We start from the raw sequence: 21,652 nt of genomic DNA on the forward strand, positions 1-21,652 counted from the left end.
CACCTCATTCCTTCAGTGCCTTAAATAACTTTACTAGGAATCACGTTCCCAAACTAAACTGGAGAAGAAATGGAAATTGAATCCAAATATTTTGAATATATGAAAAGCAGACACTAGAACTTCTGTGTGCTAGGCATTTGGGAAGAGGAGCCCTGGTGGCACAGTGGTTAAGCGCTTGTGGCTGTTAACCAAAAGGTTAGTGGTTCAAACCCACCAGCAGCTTCAAAGATGTGGCAGTCTGCTTCCATAAATATTTACAGCCTTCGAAACCCTATGGGGCAGTTCTACTCTGTCCTACAGGGTCAATAGGAGTCAGAATCACTTGATGGCAGCGTGTTAGGGATTTTGGCGAGTGCTGTCTTAGAAACAGTGGGATGTTGGAAGGCACAGAGTGAAAGCTGTTGAAAGCTAATCACTATTAAATGGCTCAACAGGAGCTCCAAAAGACCACAGGAAGGTTCCTTGCTGCTGAGTAGAAGGAAGGCCATGCAATCCCCAAACCCCATTGTGGTTGAGTCGATTCCAACTCATAGCGAACCTATGAGTAGAACTGCCCCATAGAGCTTCCAAGGAGCAGCTGGTGGATTCAAACTGCCGACCTTTTTGGGCTGAGCTCTTAACCACTGTGCCACCAGGGCTCCAGCCATGCAGTAGTGGCACTTTAGTCTTAGCTCCCCCAAAGCCAGGTCCATATTTCTTTCTTCTCTCCCTCTTTCAATCCAGTTTAGTTCAAAAAGTACATTCGAATGCCTTCCTGTTTGCAAGGCACCATTTACTAAGAAGATTACAAAGATGAATGGGACTGGGCCCCTGCCCTGCTCCAAAGAGGAGACAGACAAGTGAACAAATACTTTCAAATATAAGGCAGATTAAAATATGTTCTTATGTCCCACCACAGCACTACGAGTTCAGAGAACCAAACCCATTAAACTGTTGCCGTCAAGTTGATTCTGACTCATAGAGACCCTACAGGACAGAACAGAGCTGCCCCATAGGGTTTCCAAGGAAAGGCTGGTAGATTCAAACTGCCGACATTTTGGTTAGCAGTCTGAGCTCTAGAGAAAAAAAAAAAAGGAGCTATTAATTCCAAAGTAAGATGTCAGAGAAGGCTATATGGAGGAGAAAGCGTTGGAGCAAAATAAGGGGAAGAGTATTCCAGACCAAGAACAGCAGGAGCAAAGCCATGGGACTGTATTGGCAGGTAATATTCTGAGTTAAGAGAAAATAATCTCTTGTGATCTTTATAGATTGGAAAGTGTAGTGGGATATGGGCTTGAAAGACACTTTGGGGCCAGATGACAGAAGGCATTGAATGATAGGGAACTCTTGCAGGTTTTTTTAAAAGGCTGGGATTGTTTTATTATTTTAGGGACATGACTTTGGCTACAGCATGATAAATATCCAGGTCTCCTGCATGCTTAGTTGCCATATGCACACACATGTAGGTACCTCCCCACCCCCAAGCCTTCTTCCCTCTTCCATTTCTATTGACTATGCTCAAACCCACTGTTTTAGTTATCTAGTGCTGCTAGAATAGAAAAACCACAAGTGGATGACTTTAGCAAACAGAAATTTATTTTTTCACAGTTTAGGAAGCTAGAAGTGCAAATTCAGGGCACCAAGTCTAGGGGGCGGCTTTCTCTCTCTGTGGGCTTTGGGGGAAGTTCCATGTCTCTTTGGCTTCTGTTTCCTGGTTCCTTGGAGATCTCCATGTGGCTTGATATCTATCTTCCCCTATCTCTGTTTGCTTAATCTGCTCCCTTTATATACTGTTTCAGAGATTGACTTAAGACATACCCTATGCTAATCCTGCTTCATTAACATAACAAAGACAATCCTTTCCCACATGGGATTCTAACCACAGGCATAGAGCTTAGGATTTACAGCACATATTTTGGGGAGGGGACACAATTCAATCCATAACACCCACCCTCAATGTTGTTGTTGTTGTTAGGTGCCCTCGAGTCGGTTCCGACTCATAGCGACCCCATGCACAACAGAACGAAGCACTGCCCGGTCCTGCACCATCCTTACAATCGTTATGCTGGGGCTCATTGTTGCAGCCACTATGTCAGTCCACCTCATTGAGGGTCCTCCTCTTTTCCGCCAACCCTGTGCTTTGCCAAGCATGATGTCCTTCTCCAGGGACTGATCCCACCTGACAACATGTCCAAATTATGTAAGACACAGTCTCATCATCCTTGCTTCTAAGGAGCATTCTGGTTGTACTTCTCTCAAGACAGATTTGTTCGTTCTTTTGGTAGTCCATGGTATATTCAATATTCTTCCCCAACGTCACAATTCAAAGGCATCAATTCTTCTTCGGTGTTCATTATTCATTGTCCAGCTTTCACATGCATGTGATGCGATTGAAAAATACCAGGGCACACCTTAGTCTTCAAAGTGACATCTTTGCTCTTCAACACTTTAAAGAGGACCGTTGCAGCAGATTTACCCAGTGCAATGCGTCTTTTGATTTCTTGACTGCTGCTTCCATGGTTGTTGATTGTGGATCCAAGTAAAATCAAATCCTGGACAACTTCAATCTTTTCTCCATTTATCATGATGTTGCTCATTGGTCCAGTTGTGAGGATTTTTGTTTTCTTTATGTTGAGATACAATCCATACTGAAGGCTGTGGTCTTTGATCTTCATTAGTAAGTGCTCCAAGTCCTTTTCACTTTCAGCAAGAAAGGTTGTGTCATCTGCATAACACAGGTTGTTAATAAGTCTTCCTTCAATCCTGATGCCCCATTCTTCTTCATATAGTCCAGCTTCTTGGATTATTTGCTCAGGATACAGATTGAATAGGTATGGTGAAAGAATACAACCCTAGCACACACCTTCCCTGACTTTAAACCACTCAGTATCCCCTCGTTCTGTCCAAACAACTGCCTCTTGGTCTATGTAAAGGTTCCTCATGAGCACAATTAAGTGTTCTTGAATTCCCATCCTTCTCAATGTTATCCATAATTTGTTACGATCCACAGAGTTGAATGCCTTTGCATAGTCAATAAAACATAGGTAAACATCCATCTGACATCAGCAATGGTATCCCTGGTTCCACATCCTCTTCTGAAACTGGCCTGAATTTCTGGCAGTTCCCTGTTGATATACTGCTGCAGCCGTTTTTGAATGATCTTCAGCAAAATTTTGCTTGCGTGTGATATTAATGATATTGTTCTATAATTTCCACATTCGGCTGGATTTCCTTTCTTGGGAATAGGCATAAATATGGATCTCTTGCAGTCAGTTGGCCAGGAAGCTGTCTTCCATATTTCTTGGCAGAGATGAGTGAGCACCTCCAGCGCTGCATTGTTTGTTGAAACGTCTCAATTGGTATTCCATCAATTCCTGGAGCCTTGTTTTTCACCAATGCCTTCAGAGCAGCTGGGACTTCTTCCTTCAGTACCATTAGTTCCTAATCATATGCTGCCCCTTGAAATGGTTGAACATCGACTAATTCTTTTTGGTATAATGACTCTGTGTATTCCTTCCATCTTCTTTTGATGCTTCCTGCATCCTTTAATATTTTCCCCATAGAATCCTTCACTATTTCAACTCGAGACTTGAATTTTTTCTTCAGTTCTTTCAGCTTGAGAAATGCCAAGTGTGTTCTTCCCTTTTGGTTTTCCATCTCCAGCTCTTTGCACATGTCATTATAATACTTTGTCTTCTCGAACCGCCCTTTGAAATATTCCGTGCAGTTCTTTTTCTTCACCAATTCTTCCTTTTGCTTTAGCTGCTCGACGTTCGAGAGCAAGTTTCGGAGTCTCCTCTGACATCCATCTTGGTGTTTTCTTTCTTTCCTGTCTTTTCAGTGACTTCTTGCTTTCTTCGCGTATGATGTCCTTGATGTCCTCGCTCAACTCGTCTGGTCTTCGGTCACTGGTGTTCAATGCGTCAAATCTATTCTTGAGATGGTCTCTAAATTCAGGTGGGATATACTCAAGGTTATATTTTGGCTCTCGTGGACTTGCTCTGATTTTCTTCAGTTTCAGCCTGAACTTGCATATGAGCAATTGATGGCCTGTCCCACAGTCGGCCCCTAGCCTTGTTCTGACTGATGATATCGAGCTTTTCCATTGTTTCTTTCTACAGATGTAGTCAGTTTAATTTCTGTGTGTTCCATCTGGCGAGGTCCATGTGTATAAACCCTGTGCATGTGTATAGTCGCCGTTTATGTTGGTGAAAGAAGGTATTTGCAGTGAAGAAGTTGTTAGTCTTGCAAAATTCTGTCATTCTGTCTCCGGCATTGTTTCTATCACAAGGCCATATTTTCCAACTACTGATCCTTCTTCTTTGTTTCCCATTCCAATCACCAGTAATTATCAATGCATCTTGATTGCATGTTTGATGAATTTCAGACTGCAGCAGCTGATAAAAATATTCTTTTTCTTCATCTTTGGCCTTAGTGGTTGGTGTGTAAATTTAAATAATAGTCGTATTAACTGGTCATCCTTGCAGGCGTATGGATATTATCCTATCACTGACAGCGTTGTACTTCAGGATAGATCTTGAAATGTTCTTTTTGACAATGAATGCAAAACCATTCCTCTTCAAATTGTCATTCCCAGCATAGTAGGCTATATGATTGTCCGATTCAAAATGGCCAATACCAGTCCATTTCAGTTCACTGATGCCTACGATATCGATGTTTATGCGTTCCATTTCATTTTTGATGATTTCCAATTTTTCTAGATTCATTCTTCTTACAGTCCATATTCTGATTATTAATGGACGTTTGCAGCTGTTTCTTCTCATTTTGAGTCGTGCCACATCAGCAAATGAAGACCCCAAAAGTTTTACTCCATCCACATCATTAAGGTCAACTCTGCTTTGAGGAGGCAGCTCTTCCCCAGTCATCTTTTGAGTGCCTTCCAACCTGGGGGATGGGCTCCTCTTCCAGCACCATATCAGACAATGTTCCGCTGCTATTCTTAAGGTTTTCACTGGCTAATGCTTTTCTGAAGTAGACTGCCGGGTCCTTCTTCCTAGTCTGTCTTAGTCTGGAAGCTCATCTGAAACCTGTCCTCCATGGGTGACCCTGCTGGTATCTGAATACTGGTGGCATAGCTTCCAGCATTACAGCAACATGCAAGCCCCCACAGTACGACACACTGACAGGCATGTGGGGGCCCACCCTCGATACCTGTCCTCATTTCTCTTCATTGATGGTTAGCAAAGGAAGATGAGGAGTCAGTGGCACATTTTTCTTTCTCTGCAACTCTGCCAAGTTTAGTGAAGTGGTTTGGGAATAGTGTGCTCATCACTGCTTCTCCTGAAAATGGAAAGTCAAGACCCTGGGGGGTGGGAAAAGTCCATAGGTGGTGCCAAAGGTTAAGGACTCAGCTGCTAACCAAAAGGTTGGAGGTTTGAGTCTACCCAGAGGCATCTCTGAAGAAAAGGCTGATGATCTACTTCCGAAAACTCAGCCTTTGACAACCCTATGGAGCACAATTCTACTCTGACGCACATGGCGTCTCCGTGAGTCAGAATCAGCTCAACGCCAACTAGTCTTCTAGGAGGGGGAGGAGAGCAGGGCAGATAGATATCAGAAAGAACTTTATAGCAAGAAAGACAGCACAGAATTGTCCACCGGGCAGACACTTGGGTTAAGAGACCTACATGATTTTGAATGGCTCTTAAATAAATATTTGTTGTGGAGAAGACCAACCCTTGTGTAACCATGACTTTGTTACTTTATTTCAGAGCGCCAACCAGGCACCTCCATGGCTAATTCCAATGCCCTCCCTTCAAGTACAGCTGGGATCAGCAAGGAACTGATTGATCTGCAGCCTCTCATCCAGTTCCCAGAGGAAGTTGCCAGCATCCTGATGGAGCAGGAGCAGAATATTTACCGAAGGGTCTTGCCGGTTGACTACCTTTGCTTCTTAACCCGGGACTTAGGTACTTCCGAATGCCAGAGGTCCCTGCCCTGCCTCAAAGCATCCATCTCAGCATCAATTCTTACATCCCAGTATGGAGAGCACAATACCCTTGAAGATCTTGTGATGAGATTTAATGAGGTAAGAAGTCACTTTTGTAATTGAGTCACTGATAAACAATTTCTAAGCATGATTTTCCTTATAGGGTTGTCTATTACTGATATGTCATCTACTCCCTGTCTTACTGCTTCCATGATAGTTGTTTTTCGTTCCAGGCAATGACGTAGACACACCATATTGTCGCCTTCCCTCTCACTTCATTGCAACCTACCCTTAGGCCTAATTGATCTTATCTCCATCCCACATCATTACCAAGTCCATCTATCTTTCTCCCTTTGGATAAGCAGACTTCTGATACCCAGTCCTGCTTTCTTTCTACCCTTTCCAAAACATTCTGTCCAGACTCAATTTCAAATATTCTATTCCCATGGGTACTTTTCCCGTGGGTACTTTTAGGACCAGATGTCTCAATTTTTAGTTTTGAAACCATGATCCTTGGCCACAGCTATCTAGCCCACGTACTCTTCCACCATCAGACCTCCTCAGCAGAAACAGAGGAACCCACTCACCTGTTTCAGGAGAGTGAGGAGGAATTGTGGGCTTGAGGGGCACCGAACCACCACCAGTCTGCTTTCTGTATCCCATCAAGATCCTCAGCCCTGCAGAAGTCACTCCAAAGCCTTCGACCGTACCGGAAGCCAGTTCTAAAGAGGGCAGGCCCGACTGGAATCAAGAAACAGGAAAGAGGCACTACAAGGGGTCTAGGGACTCACTGGAAGGTAAAGAGCCAATGGCTGCATGTCCCTGTGGGGCTGGAGTAAGTAAGAGGAGCCGGGGGACAGGTAGGTTTCTGCGCAATGCTGTGGTCAAGGGTTGCTACACTCTAGGGCTTAAAGAGCACTTTTTCCCCATGATATAACCACACACCCAGAATTTTGTAATCTACGTTTTATTTATTTTAGATTTAATTTCCCTTGCTCTGAATATTGTTGTTGTTAGGTGCCGTTGAGTCGGTTCTGACTTAGCAAGCCCGTGTACAACAGAAGGAAACATTGCCCGGTCCTGCTCCATCCTCACAATTGTTGCTATGTTTGAGTCCATTGTTGTAGCCATTGTGTCAGACCATGTTGTTGAGGGCCTTCCTCTTTTTCACTGATGCTCTACCTTACCAAGCATGATGTCTTTCTCCAGGGACTGGTCCCTCCTGATAATGTGTCCAAAGTACATGAGACGAAGTCTCTCTATTCTTGCATCCAAGAAGCACTCTGGCTGTACTTCTTCCACAACCGTCTTGTTCATTCTTCTGGCAGTCCATGAGCCTTTGAATACTAAAACATACAATTTCAATGTGTATATTTTTTGTTAGTTGACAACTCCACAAATGCAATTGTTTCCTATTTTGGTCATTTAGAAAACTCTAACTAAATGCTAAGTAGATGCTCTTCCTAACTATAGCAGTTCACTTGCAGCCTCCTTGACCTGCCAGTCATGATCTTGATGATACCATGACCAGTAACCATGATAAGGCCCAGTGAGCATACAGAGTGTTAGAGGGTGAGCTCAAACAGTTCTGTGCACAGACATACACTGAGCACCATTTCTCAAAAAGAGATCGCTTACCCACAGGAATAGCTGATATCCATTTAGTTCTGTCATGCTGTTCATTTTACATGTACTACTTATGTGCTGCTCACAACCCTGTCGTAAGCTCCGTTTTACCAGTGAAGAACCTGAGACACAAGGAGATGAAGTCACGTGCCCAAGGTTAGGTTACATAGGGGGACGGTGGTAATACTGAGATTCAAATACATGTAGTTGGGCCCCAGAACTTGGGCTTTGAACCACCAAGCTATCCTGTCTCTCATCTCAGGCTTGTGTTTGGAGTACCCTATATCAGTTGCTGTTGAGTCAATTCCAACTCATGGTGACCCCATGTGTGTCAGAGTAGAATTGCACTCCGTAGGGTTTTCAGTGGCTGATTTTTCTCAAGTAGATCAACAGGCCTTTCTTCCAAGGAGCCTCTGGGTGGATTTGAACCACTAACCTTTCAGTTAGTAGGCAAGCACTTAATTGTTTCACTCAGGTACTGTGTTGAGGGTGGTGCCTGCCTAAACTGCAGATTCCTGGTCCCACCCCAGACTGAGTAAAACAGAATCTCTGGGAGTCCACATGAGAGCTTGAGAACCACACTGCCCTCCAAGTTGCTTTTTAAAATAAATAGCCTGATGTTCTTGATTTTCCTTACTGATAAAAAATGAAGTGGAAACTGAACATTCCAGTAAATGGAGTCTTTTTATTAGTGGATTTTACAAATTATTTTAAACATTTGGGTTAAGTCTACTCACTTTCAAATCCTTAGGATTCTATTCCTGTCTTTTTTTTTTTTTTTTAATCCCACTCGAACTTAAAAGTGATTTTCTTAGGCCCTTAAAATCTAATTTTAAATTAGTTTTGGAGAAAAAACTTGGGTTTCTTCCACTCACTGCCATAAGCTTGGGAATCAAATATGACCCAGTGATTTCACTCGTGATGTCACGAACTGCAGCTGGGTTGAGGCGTGCTTTGGACTATCTCTGAAAATAGTTTAGCTAAGCAACTTCAGAACATAAACAAGATTTCTGGGAAAACACTTCAACTACTTGAGAGAACAGTCTGTTTTCAAGTATTCTCAAGCATCTATTTTCATACAAATAATGAACATACTGATTAAAAATCAGTGTTAACCAAAAACCGTAACCAAACCCATTGCCACTGAGTCAATTCCAACTCACAGCAACCCTATAGAACAGAGTAGAACGGCCCCATAGAGTTTCCAGGTAGTACCTGGTAGATTTGAACTGCTGACCTTTTGGTTATAAAGTCATTAAAGGTAGACCCCAATTGATCTTCAGTAGGCAACAATGGCGTAGCTAAATTCTAGTTGGATTATATACCTTAAGGAGGCCTGGTGGTACAGTGGTAAAAGCGCTCGGCTGCCAACCGAAAAGCCAACTGCTTGAACTCACCAGCCGCTCAGAGGGAGAAAGATGCGGCAGTCTGCTTCTGGAAAGGGTTATAGCCTCAGAAACTCTATGGGGCAACTGTTTCCTATAGAGTTGCTATGAGTTGGAATTGACTTGAGTGCAGTGCGTTTTGGTTTGGATTATATACCTTAGGGTAAAAAAGCTGCTTTATATTAAAATAATTCTTAAATTCAAATTTTTCACCTGTTTAAAATGACCTTGCTTCCAAATTAGTGTGGCTTTACTTTTTGTGAGGAAAAGGTAGGAAAGGCATTGGCATTTATTTACTAGGTGCTCTGGAAAAAAAAAAAAAAAAAATTTTTTTTTTTCTGGACTAGGTATTTTCACATTTTTAACCCCATTTTATCCTAAAACAGTTACATAAGGCAGTTTTCATTATCCTTGTCTCAAAAATTAAAAAAAGAAACTTAAACAACAAAATAAATAATCACAGTATTAGATTATGACCCACAGAATAAAATAAATATTCACGAGTCCATGTTGACATAAATGAGTTAATAAATAAATGGGGAGAAAATACAGCTCTTAAGAAAAATTCTAATTGGAATTTATTAATTGATAAATGTAGGAGGAATGAGGAAATAGAAAACCACTTTTAGAACACCCACAGTACTAACTGTTGCAAGCAAGAACCACAAATGAACACTAAAATTATTGGCCAAAAGTATGATGAGAAACAGGACATTTGCATAGTCTTAAATTATCTGTCTGCAAGATTATTTATTAATTACAAAGAGTGCACTGCCTTAACCAAGTGCACTGCCTTTACCAAGTGGTCATGGTTCACATCACCAGTAATAAGACATAGCGACATGTACCTCCTGATATGACGCACTGAGGAGGACATAACATTTCTGTGGTGTTCTTCCCAAAGATGCATCACTAAATCTAATCATGAAAAACCATCAGATAACCCCTAATTGAAACACATTCTACTCTTCAAAAGTGTCAAGGTCACGAAAGGCAAGAAAAGACTGAGAAACTGTTGAAAACTAGAGGAGTTTAAGAAGACATGACAGCTAAATGCAGTTTAGGATCCTACTGGATCCTGGACTAGAAAGAGAACATCAGTGGGGAAACTAGTGACGTTCTAATAAGGCAGGTAGAATATATTAATGTTAGCGTCCTATTCTCTTCTTTCTCAACTGCCTCTGTACTTGTTGAATTATCAAATTCAAGTTTGTAATAAAAATAGAATTGCTGATGTAGGATCTAATTAGCCTTAGATCTCCTTTCTCTCTCTTTCTTCCCTCACTTTCTATTCCTTTTCCAAATCTCCCGTGCACCCGTCCTTTTTCTATTCCTCTTCTGTTTCTATTTTGATCCAGTTTTCTATTGTCTACATTTCATTCATTCCCATTTACTCAAGACATTTCTTGAACACCTTCTATGCTCTAGCCATTTTCTCTTTTTTCACTGGTGTGTCAAACATATTTTTAAAACATGAGAAATCAGCAATATATGATGAAAATTTACCACATTATTAGCCCCATGCTTACCAAAAAAAAAAAAAAGAACCCATCACCGTTCAGTCGATTCTGACTCATGCAACCCATACGACAGAATAGAATTGCCCAACAGGGTTTCCAATGAACAGCTGGTGGATTCAAACTGCCGACATTTTTGGTTAGCAGCCAAGCTCTTAAGCACTGCACCACCAGGGCTCCATCCCATGGACAGGTTCTATAAAATTGAGTACACAAAATAAATTCACTTTCCTCAGTAAAAGGAAAATATATGTTCCTTGGAACATTGGAGAATCTTAAAGACAAGAGAGAGAATATTAGCTCCATTGCAGGAGTGCTAGTCACTTAGTTGAGAGGTGAATGCCTTTATTAGTGCATTCAATCATTCCATTAACATTTACTCAGCTCTTCTCAGAAGCAGGGCACTATGGTGCATATGTACTAAGGAAAGTGAATTACGGCCGTGGCTGCCAGAAGCTGCCAGTCTTAAATTGTAGTCAGGCATGGGCACATAGAACCAAAAAAAACAAACCCGCTGCCATCGAGTCGATTCCGACTCATAGAGACCCTTTATAACTACCAAAAGAGGCAGAAAGTAAGTGCAGTATGAGTGGCACAGACAGTGAGCATGGACGTGTCAAGAGATCATATCTATGTGGGTGATCAGAGCTCTCCCTGCTGAGCGCTGGAGTTTGGAGTTGGGCTTTGAGGATAGAAGGAATAGACAGGTGTCATAAGTTGAATTATGTCCCCCCAAAAATGTGTGTATCAATTTGGCTGGGCCATGATTTCCGGTATTGTATGGTTGTCCTCCATTTTGTGATTATAATTTTATGTTAAAGAGAATTAGGGTGGAATTGTAACACCCTTACCCAGGTCACATTCCTGATCCAATCTAAAGGGAGTTTCCGTGGGCTGTGGCCTGAACCATCTTTTATCTCTCAAGAGATAAAAAGGAAAGGGAAGCAAGCAGAGAGTTGGGGACCTCATACCCCCAAGAAAGCAGCACTGAGAACAGAGCACCTCCTTTGGACTTGGGGTGCCTGCACCTGAGAAGCTCCTTGACCAGGGGAAGATTGATGACAAGGAGTCTTCCTCCAGAGCCAACACAGAGAGAAAGCCTTCCCCTGGAGCTGACACCCTGAATTTGGACTTGTAAACTTCTAGACTGTGAGAGAATAAATCTTTATTAAAGCCATCCACTTGTGGTATTTCTGTTATAGCAGCACTAGATGACTAAGACAACAAGGAAAGTCATGGGGAAGGGGTGCATTCTGGACAAGAAGACAACCAGACAGTTCTTGGTATGAGCAAGACTGGTTTAGGGAGGCAGCTGGCTCCTGATTGTCAGTAGAACATGATCATGAGCTAAGAGTTTCTCAAATTCCAACAGCTCTTTTTACAATGACTTAATTGTAATTCGAGGAAAGGGAAGAAAATTCCTGGTGCCTTGCTGGTAATGTTGCATAATGTTTGTTCTTAGGAAAGTATGGTTAAAATGCAATTCATTAAATAACTGAGAGTGTTTGGCCTGCATTAAGGGAGGCCAGGAGATAACTTGTTTAAAATAAATGTAACTTATTTCCCTTTGTTGCATATTCAGCATTATTCCAAAATATTCAAACTTTTCATTTTGATTTGACTGTGTTTTGACCTAGTTTCTTAGAGAAGATGATACCTAAACTGGAAAACCAACAACTAAGCAGCTAGAGGGTCAAAGTATAAGTAGGGCTTAGCCAGGCAAATTGGAAAGGCTATCTATCCTAAGAGGAAAGGTCAGGATAGGAAACAGCAAGGTGCATTTGAGTAAATAGTAGTCCTTTCAGGGTTCTGGTCCTTGACACTGACATAGGAAATGATATTGGAGAGGTAGCTAGAGACCAGATCTTAGAGGGCCATCAGAGGAGCTAGACCTTATTTTGAAAGCAGTAAGGAGTGCAGGGGAATGACATGATCAAATTTACATTTTAAAAAGAACTTCAAGGGCCACATAAACCAGAGACTCCATCTGCCTGAGACCGAGATGAACTAGATGGTACCCAGCTACCACCAATGACTGCCCTGACAGGGAACACAACAGAGAGTCCCTGATGGAGCAGGAGAAAAGTGGGGTACAGAACTCAAATTCTAGTAAAAAGACCAGACTTGATGGTCTGACTGAGACTGGAGGGACCCCAGAAGACATGGCCACCGGACTCTCTGTTAGCCCAGAACTGAAACCATTCCTGAAGCCAACTCTTCAAAGATTAGACTGACTATAAAACATAAAATGATACTGGTGAAGAGTGAGCTTCTTGGCTTAAGTAGATAAAACATGAGACTAAATGGGCAGCTCTTGTCTGGAGGCGAGATGAGAAGGCAGAAGGGGACAGAAGCTGGTTGAATGAACAAGGGAAATACAGGTTAAGAGGAGGAATGTGCTGTCACATTGTAGGGAGATCAACTAGGGTCACATAAGAATGTGTGTATAAGTTTTTGTATGAGAAACTGACTTGAATTGTAAGCTTTCACTTAAAGCACATTAAAAAAAAAAAAAAAAGACCTTTAGATGCAATAGGAAGAATGGACTATGAAAGGGCCACAATATAGTGGCAGGGAGTTCAGTTAGAAGTCTTTTAGACAAATCTGGGATAAAGATGATGGTAGGAATGGAGAGAAGGAGACGGATTTGAAAAACATTTTTGGGAGTTAGTTGGTGGAATATATTGGTTTATTGGAATATGGTGATGGGAGAGAGGAGAGAATCAAAACTGGTAACAAGAGTTCTACCTTGGGATATATAGTCTGAATGTTCAGTGGTCTGGACTGGGAATATAGATTTTAGAGTTCTTGCTAGCAGGTAATTGAAACCATTAAGGAAGACGAGATTGCCCAGGGAGAGTGTGTGGAACAAGAACGGTAGGCCTACGACAAGAATGCCAACAGTGAAGGTGGTTGGGCCTATGAAGGAGACAGAGAAGGAACAGAAGAGAAGAACAAAGGGAAGCAGGGGAATGGAATGCTGGTGAAGCCAAAAGAATATAGTTGTAGGAAGGAGAGAGTAATCAAATGTGTCAAAAACAACAAACAAGCTTTGTAAGGTGGGAAATAAAATATGTCTGTTTTTTTTTATGAGTCTGACTTAGTTGAAGGAGACCAGTCTTGACCTGTCAGCTGCTTTTAATGCTAACACCTGAGGAGTGTGAGTGCTTTTTATTGAATCGTGACTAGGATGCAATGTGCCTCCCCATTCCCTATTCTTCTGCCCTGTGACAAGACTGTGGAGCACACCAGAGAAGCTTCTTAGTGCCTTTAAGAAAGTAGTCATCTCTTTATCCTTGAAAGTACACAGAAGCATGTGCAAGGGACTGGTCCTCAAGATCTATATTGGGGATAGGCTTGATCCTGCTTTGTTTGGTGTGGAAGACAGGTCTTCCTGAACCTTTTTAATTTGGACACCTCTCTCTAGTCATGTTCTTGACCAGAAGCCCATTTTCCTGGCTTTCCCAGAAGCCAGTGTTCTCTTTCCCCCTTCAGGTTGAGCGGCCTTTCTTCTTGGCCACCCACAAAGTCTCTTGCTTTGACAGTCTCAAATCTTATTGTTCTTTTTTCTTTTCATTTCTCTATCCAGCCTCTAACACACATTCTCTTTGATCTGTGGTTTTTAAGGCTTTGTTGTTGTTGTAATTCCACCCCCCCCCTTTTAAAATCTTTTTTAGAAGAGACAGGGGGGCATTTTTTGTAGATACTTTCACCAAAGAAATCACATACTTGTTGAGAAGGGATAAGAGGGAAATAGAGATTGAAATTCATTCTTAATCCTTTGGCTTTTCTCCCCCTTCTTTTTGCAAAGCACTGTGTTGGGACAGGGCGCTGGAGGGAAGTATTCTGGGACCCATTTAAGGGGTTGGGTCACTAGTTCTCCAACCTTTTGTCACCTCAGTATGGCCTCTAATACTGCCATCTTGTCCACCCACTGATGGTCTTTGGGGTTGGAATTCTTCATTGTGTGCATCTATGGTTAGTTCTCGAGACCTGTCAATGGAATGAATTTTTGGCTCCCTAACCTGATATGGTGGCACAGTGGTTAAGAGCTTGGCTGCTAACCAAGAGGTCGACAGTTCGAATCCACCAACCGCTCCTTGGAAACCCTATGGGACAATTCTGCTCTGGCTTATAGGGTCGCTATGAGTCAGAATCGACTTGACAGCAATGGATTTTGTTTTGTTTTAACCTGCCACTGCTCATACCACTCTCAGCCACTCCTTTGTGTGACAGACAGTTGATTTCTCTGGCTGGGCAGTGGTTTTCAGCTTCAGGAGGCCATTAGCAGGTTCAGCTTTTCTTATGTCCTAAGAGGGCAGATTTTGTTTAGACCATTTTGTCTGAGCTCCTCTTTTGGACCAACTGGCCCAAGGGTATGTCAGGAGCTCTTGGCTGAGGCCCTCAGTTACACTGATACCTCACAAACCTCTGCAGGGATTTTATCTGGCTCTTTGCCACAGGTGACTTTCCTCCAACCCCTTCCTCTTGGTCAACCTAAGCATTAATCAGTTTGTTTCCCCCAGCCACACAAACGTGGACAGCCCAAAGTAATACTCGGTTGTCACTTGTTCCTTCCACCCGATTGGTTTCACCAGATGTCAACTCAACAATTTAAAGGTTACCCCATCCATAAAGAATGCCAGGGTTCAGCTTAGCTTCCTGGGAGAGGATTGTAAGAATGAATAAACCACCTCGCCTGAGAAGAGCTGTTTGAGCCTGGGTCCTTTCAGTCAGGATCCCGTTATGTACCTCCTAAGTGATGGTGATCACTCTGGCAGGTTCCAGCGTCTAAAATTCTGTCTGGTCATAACTAAGAAAAGACCATTTCAGCACAGTAAGGAAAACACATGGCTTGTGATAATGGTGGGGTGGGGGAACTGTGTCCTCATGTCTGAATATGTTCCCTCACTTAAACCATTTGAGAAAAAATACAATTTTTTTAACTTGTCTAACCATTTTTTTTTTTTTCTTTAACCATATTTAGAAAAGTTTCCTGTCAACACTGCTTCTTCCTCCTTATGTGCAGACAGCCCATCAAATCATCTGTTCAGGACTGCTATTCAAACTTTCTTCCTCAAATCTGAATACTCAGGGGGTACATTTCTGATAAAGTCCCCTCAGGTTAAGGAAAATTTTGGCTAATCTCTGAAAGACCAGATTTCTCATGGGGAAGGCACATCTCCCCAAAGGCATACCTCTGAGAAGCAGATGTTACATTCTCTCCCCTAAACATTTCACTGCATATTTCTTGGTTGACAGTGATTATGCAGGAGCAGAAATTTCTGGACTAAAAAATACCACAGACAATTAAATCAGAGACCCAGCTCTGTGGGGCAGCATTCTCCACGCAAGGTTATTTGTAGGCGGCGCATCTGCATTGGAGCTGATTGACCCCTATTTTAGTTATGAACACCTTGGTGGCGTAGTGGTTAAGTGCTATGGCTTCAAATCCACTGTGGGGCAGTTCCACCCTGTCCTATAAGTCAGAATCGACTCAACAGCAATGGATTCTTTTTTTTTTTTTTTTAGTGCGGCTATAACAAAAATACCTCAAGTGCCTGGCTTTCTCAAGGGGAAGGCCTTCAGTCTGTGTCGGTTCTGGGGGAAGGACTTTTGTCTCTTTTCAGCTTTGGGTCCTTGGTGATCTTCATGTGATATGACACCTATCTTCTATCTCTGCTTGCATCTCTGTGCCTAATCTGCTTGTTTTATATCTCAAAGGTGATTGGCTTAAGACACACCCTACACTGATAAAAAAAGACCTCATTAATATAATAACAATGTGTAAAGATTAGTAAATAAACACATTTGAGCCTGTGTGTACCTTGCTTACTGGTTAATCAGTCCCTGTGTTTAGTTAAGCATTTTGTAAAATTAGTCTCTGAGATCTTTTCTGCACATGGAGGAGCCAAGGAGACATGTATTTACATATGTTTTCTACTCTGTAGCTTGCTGAGAATCCACATTTGCCTAGAAGATTTAAACATTCCTAAATCTAGCTGCCTTCTGAATGCCTCCCCTGGGCTTTTTTTATTCAATAACTTCTTATTGAGTACTAACTCTGTACCAGGTGCTGTTTTATGCACTGAGAATACAGCACAGAATAAGACAGGCAAAGTCCCTGCCCTCACAGAGTTTACATTCTAGTAATATCTAAAGGCATCTCAAACATGGCCAGAAAAGGACCATTGACTTCTCCCTCCCCCGTTGCATACCATCCAGTATATTCCCCCTTGCCCACACAGCCATTTTCCCCACCTCAGTTAATGGCACTAGCATCCACTCAGGTGTTCAGGCTAACAACTCTCATTCCCAACATCCAAACAATCAGCAAGGCGCATTTGCTCTACTTGTAAAATACGTCCTGAACTCTGCCGCTCCTGAACTCAATTGCCACCACCCTCAACCCAGCCACTATTGCACTTAACCTCCAGTACTACATTCACTCTTGGATACTGTATAAATCCATTTTCCACTCTCAGCCAGAGTGAACTTTTATAAACAGAAAGCTGATCAATCAGGTCACCCTTCTGCTGAAAATCCTCCAATGGCTTCACTTTGCATTTGGAATAAAATCCAGAATGCCAAAACCCTGCATGATTTTGCTCCTGCCTACTTCTCCATCCTAACTTTCTTCCACTCACCCTCTCTCTGGCTCTGTTCCAGCCCACTGGCCTTCATTCTATTCCCTGAATATGTAGAGCTGGTTTCCTCTGCACGGCCTTTGCACTTGTTGTTTTTTCTGCCCAATACCTTCTTCCCTTGAATCATACCATAGTTGGTGCCTTCTTGTGGTCTTAATTCAAAAGTCAGAGAAGCTATTGATTTGTTTACTCTTTTCCTATAACCCTAGATTAGAATATAAGCTCTGTGAGAGGAGGAAACATTTCTGTCTGGTTCCTTGCATAGTGCCAGGTACATAGTAGATGCTCAATAATTAAGTGTTTAATGAGTGAACAATGCTAATCGATGTTAATAGGTGTTCGTGGAAGTTGATGCAGTTAGAAATACAATGAAAAGCAAGACACGGTCCTTTATTCATGGAATTTGCAATCTAGGTCAAGGCATATAACACGTAAAATATTGAATAAATATACACAAGGCAAAAGAAAGCAACACAAATATTACCTATGATGTGATAGAGCACAATTAAAGAGGTGTCATGGGTTAGTGGGAAGAGTATGATTCTGTTGCTAGGTCTGGATTTGAGTTTGGGCACTGCCACTTACTATGTATGGGACCCTGGGCAAGTAAGTGACATAGACTGATTTTAGTTTTGTATTCCTCATGTGTAAAATGGGATACTTTTATGAGCTTCAAATGTGTATTGGTATAATTAAATAAGATAATGCATATAAAAGTAATTAGCACACTACCTGGCACAGGACAGGTATTCAGTGCTAACTGGTGTGATTCTGTGCTAAATGGGAGACAAGAAATGTGGGGGCCATGGGTGTTGAAGAGAGAAATCACACATGCACATCCACCTTAAGGAGGGCCAAAGAGAACTCAGCCTTGGAGGCTGGGAAGACTGTAGACGGCCACAATTACTAACTTCAACATTGATGAGGAGGGTGGTTTTGATTATCTTATGTACTCATATCATCCACCAATGTAGGGAATCTCTTCCCTGGCAGCTTATTACCGATGAATTAATTCAAAACCTCCAAAGAGAGCACACTCACTCCGTTTTCAAAAATCCGTTGTGTTGATGGAACTTGAGTTGTTTTAAAATTCTTCCTTAAACCAAATTAAAATCTGCTTCCTTATAAATTCTACCTGTCAGTCCCAGAGGACTAATAGAAATTCTGTCTTTCTATGGTTTGATTTTCCTGAGGCTGGACATTCCCCATATCTTCAAAATGTCCCCTGTTTTTCAGTATTCCTCTTAAAATGAAGCCCTGAACAGTGTTCTGTTCTGAACAGTAAAACTCTCCCTCAGGGACAGTTAACCCAGTAAGCAAGGTAAGCACAGGCTTAGTCATGCTTACTTACTAATCTGTATTGAACAATTTCACATTGCTCATTTTCACTTTGATGTGATCAAAGATGTGGTGAAACCCATGTGCAATTGTTCACTACAGATGGTCTGGTCAGCAAGGTAAGTGCTGTGTTTACCTTGCCTATTAGATAATCCACCCCTGTGTGAAGCTTGATTATCTGCCCAATCAGGGGCTATAAATTTGAAAAGAGACTTGGATTCTGTAGGAAGGTGCTGTGGGGTTGGGAGAGAGATAGATGCCAGCCATACCTAGAAGAAGAATCTTTGGTATGGTGAAAATGTGAAATTGTTCACTACAGATTAGTAAGTATAACTAAACCTGTGTTTACCTTGCCTACTGGATATTCTGCCCCTGCTCTCCCCGCTCATGATTGGGTCATTCCCCTGCTCTTCATGCCTCTTTCCATTGATTATGCTTCCTATCAGCTGTGTGTGTTTTTTAGCCCAGCTGATGGTCAACTAACACCCCTAGAAGTTTAACGCACAGTTCACCACCAAGCTCATCTTTTCTCTGTGCATAGGATGTTTTGTTGTGTTACGTGGATATAATATTTTATATCTACTAAGTGAAATTCAAGCCGGATTTAGAAGAAGACATTGAACATTGCTGATGTCAGGTGGATCCTCGCTGAAAGCAGAGAATACCAGAAAGTTGTTTACCTGTGTTTTATTGACTATGCTAAGGCATTCGACTGTGTGGAGCATAACAAATTATGGCCAACATTGCAGGGGATAGGAATTCCAGAATATTTAACTGTGCTCATGAGTAATCTGTACATGATTCAAGAGGCAGTTGTTCAAACAGAACAGGAGGATACTGCATGGTTTAAAGTCAGGAAAGGTGTGTGTCAGGGTTGTGTTGTATCCTTTCACCATACCTATTCAATCTGTATGCTGAGCAAATAATCTGAGAAGCTGAACTATATGAAGAACAACGGGGCATCAGAATTAGAGGCAGACTCATTAACAACCTGCATCATGCAGATAACACAACCTTGCTTGCTGAAAGTGAAGTGAAGCACTTACTGATGAAGATCAAAGACCACAGCCTTTAGTATGGATTACACCTCAAAATAAAGAAAACAAAAATCCTCACAACTGGACTAATAAGCAACATCATGATGAACGGAGAAAAGATTGGGGTTGTCAAGGATCTCATTTTACTTGGATCCACAATGAACACCCATGGAAGCAGCAGTCAAGAAGTTAAAGGATGCATTGCATTGGGCAAATTGGCTGCAAGAGATCTCTTTAAAAGTGTTAAAAAGCAAAGATGTCACCTTGAGGACTAAGAGGCACCATGGTGTTTTCAATAAAGTCATATGCATGCAAAAGCTGGACAATGAATAAAGAAGACCGAAGAATTGGCCTCTTTGAATTATGGTGTTGGTAAGAATATTGAATATACCATGGACTGCCAAAAGAACGAACAAATCTGTCTTGGAAGAAGTACAACCAGAATGCTGCTTAGAAGCAAGAATGGTGAGACGTCATCTCACATATTTTGGACATGTCATCAGGAGGGATCAGTCCCTGGAGAAGGACATCATGCTTGGTAAAGTAGAGGGTCATCAAAAAAGAAGAAGACCCTCAATGAGATAGACTGACACAGTGGCTGCAACAATGGGCTGAAGCATAGCAATAATTGTGAGGATGGCGCAGGACCAGGAAGTGTTTCATTCTGTTGTGTGTAGGGTCACTATGAGTCGGAACCAACTGGACGGCACCTAACAACAACAAATTGTATCATTTTGAGCATTCAAGCTTGTCAGATTACTTTTGAATCTTAATTCAGTCACGTGTTGAATTAACTACCAACTGTATTCATGTCTGATAAATGTCTCAGTATGTTTATCCAATTGTTTGTAAAAGTTCAAGCCAAATAAGAATTAATAGAAGGCCCTATGGCACATCATTAAGAGACTGCTCATCAGGTTGGTGTTGAACCATTAATCCCCTCTTTGCAAAGTGTTTTTAAGCCACATGTGAATCTCCTTAACTCCACAGTTATTAGACAGATGTCTTTCCATCTTGTCTCTAGGTAAAATTTGAGATACTCTGAGAAATAACTTCTTAAAACAAAGACATATCCTTGATATGGAGGTCAAATTATCCTATCAAAAAGAAAGGGAAAAAATTTGGTTAATTAGACAACTAAATCCTTGAGGAAGACTATTTATATATATTGATGATGATGGGGAAATTAACAGTAGTAGCCACCGTTAATCCTATGCCTGGGCATTTGGGCACATAAAGGTGGGTATCATTGTTTCATTTTACAAATAAAAATCTAAGATTCAGAAAGACTACGTAATTGCCCACTATCACATAGCTAGAAAGTTTCTGGGTGGTGAAAATGGTTACTGTGCTTGGCTGCTAACCAAAAAGTTGGAGTTTCAAGTCTACCCCAAGTTGCCTTAGAAGAAAGGTCTGACAGTCTACTTCTGAAGAATCATCCATTGAAAACCCTGTGGAGCATAGTTCTAATTTGACACGCACAGGGCCACCATGAGTCAGAATCAACTCGATGGCAACTAGTTAGAAAGTAGCTAGGCCAAGATGTAAACTCAGGCTTCTGTGACTCCACACCAGTAACTCTTGGTTATATTGCTATGCGTATAGTACTGTGCATCTGGTTGCTCAGTTAAGTCTTGTCATAGGAAATACTGTAAATAAAAAATTGAGGACATAAAATGCTGGTTTGTTTGAGAAATCTTTGGAGTAACAAGACCAGAGTGGCATTTCCCAGTGTAAGTTCTATGTGATGTCCGTATATATTCCATGGAAAAATAGTGCCCCATGGTCTAACACATATGCCACATGCTGGGCAAACAATGCTACGATTTTTCCCACTGCAGAACTTCTCAGGTCATTTATTATACTAACATGCATTGAGATTCTTCCAGAATGCACCATTTCACAAAGGACTTTCAATGAGTTCCTGCAGGCCCAGTTTCTATTACATAGAGTTTCCCAGAACATATTTTAGGAAACTGTCATGTAGATGGGCATTGAGAAGGTGGACCTGGGCCTTAATGCCTCAGCCTCCCAAGGCAGCTTGGCCACAGTCTTAGTCATCTAGTGGGTGGCTTTAACAAAGAGAAGTTTATTCTATCATAGCCTAGTAGGCTAGAGGTCCGAATTCAGGTTGCCGGCTCCAGGGGAAGGCTTTCTGTCTCTGTCAGCTCTG

General features: G+C 41.8%; 1 protein-coding gene across 4 annotated transcripts in view; it reads left to right on the forward strand.

The window, feature by feature from the left end:
* PLCE1 (phospholipase C epsilon 1) overlaps positions 1-21,652 on the forward strand; it is a 351,870-nt gene that overhangs the window by 193,610 nt on the left and 136,608 nt on the right. For all 4 annotated transcript variants that reach the window (XM_049855298.1, XM_049855297.1, XM_049855300.1 and 1 more), the window contains one exon: positions 5,712-6,028. In XM_049855298.1, the coding sequence (XP_049711255.1) occupies positions 5,712-6,028 (317 nt within the window). The remainder of the gene's footprint in view (positions 1-5,711; positions 6,029-21,652) is intronic.

This window comes from Elephas maximus, chromosome 16, assembly GCF_024166365.1.
Source record: "Elephas maximus indicus isolate mEleMax1 chromosome 16, mEleMax1 primary haplotype, whole genome shotgun sequence".
NCBI lineage: Eukaryota > Metazoa > Chordata > Mammalia > Proboscidea > Elephantidae > Elephas > Elephas maximus.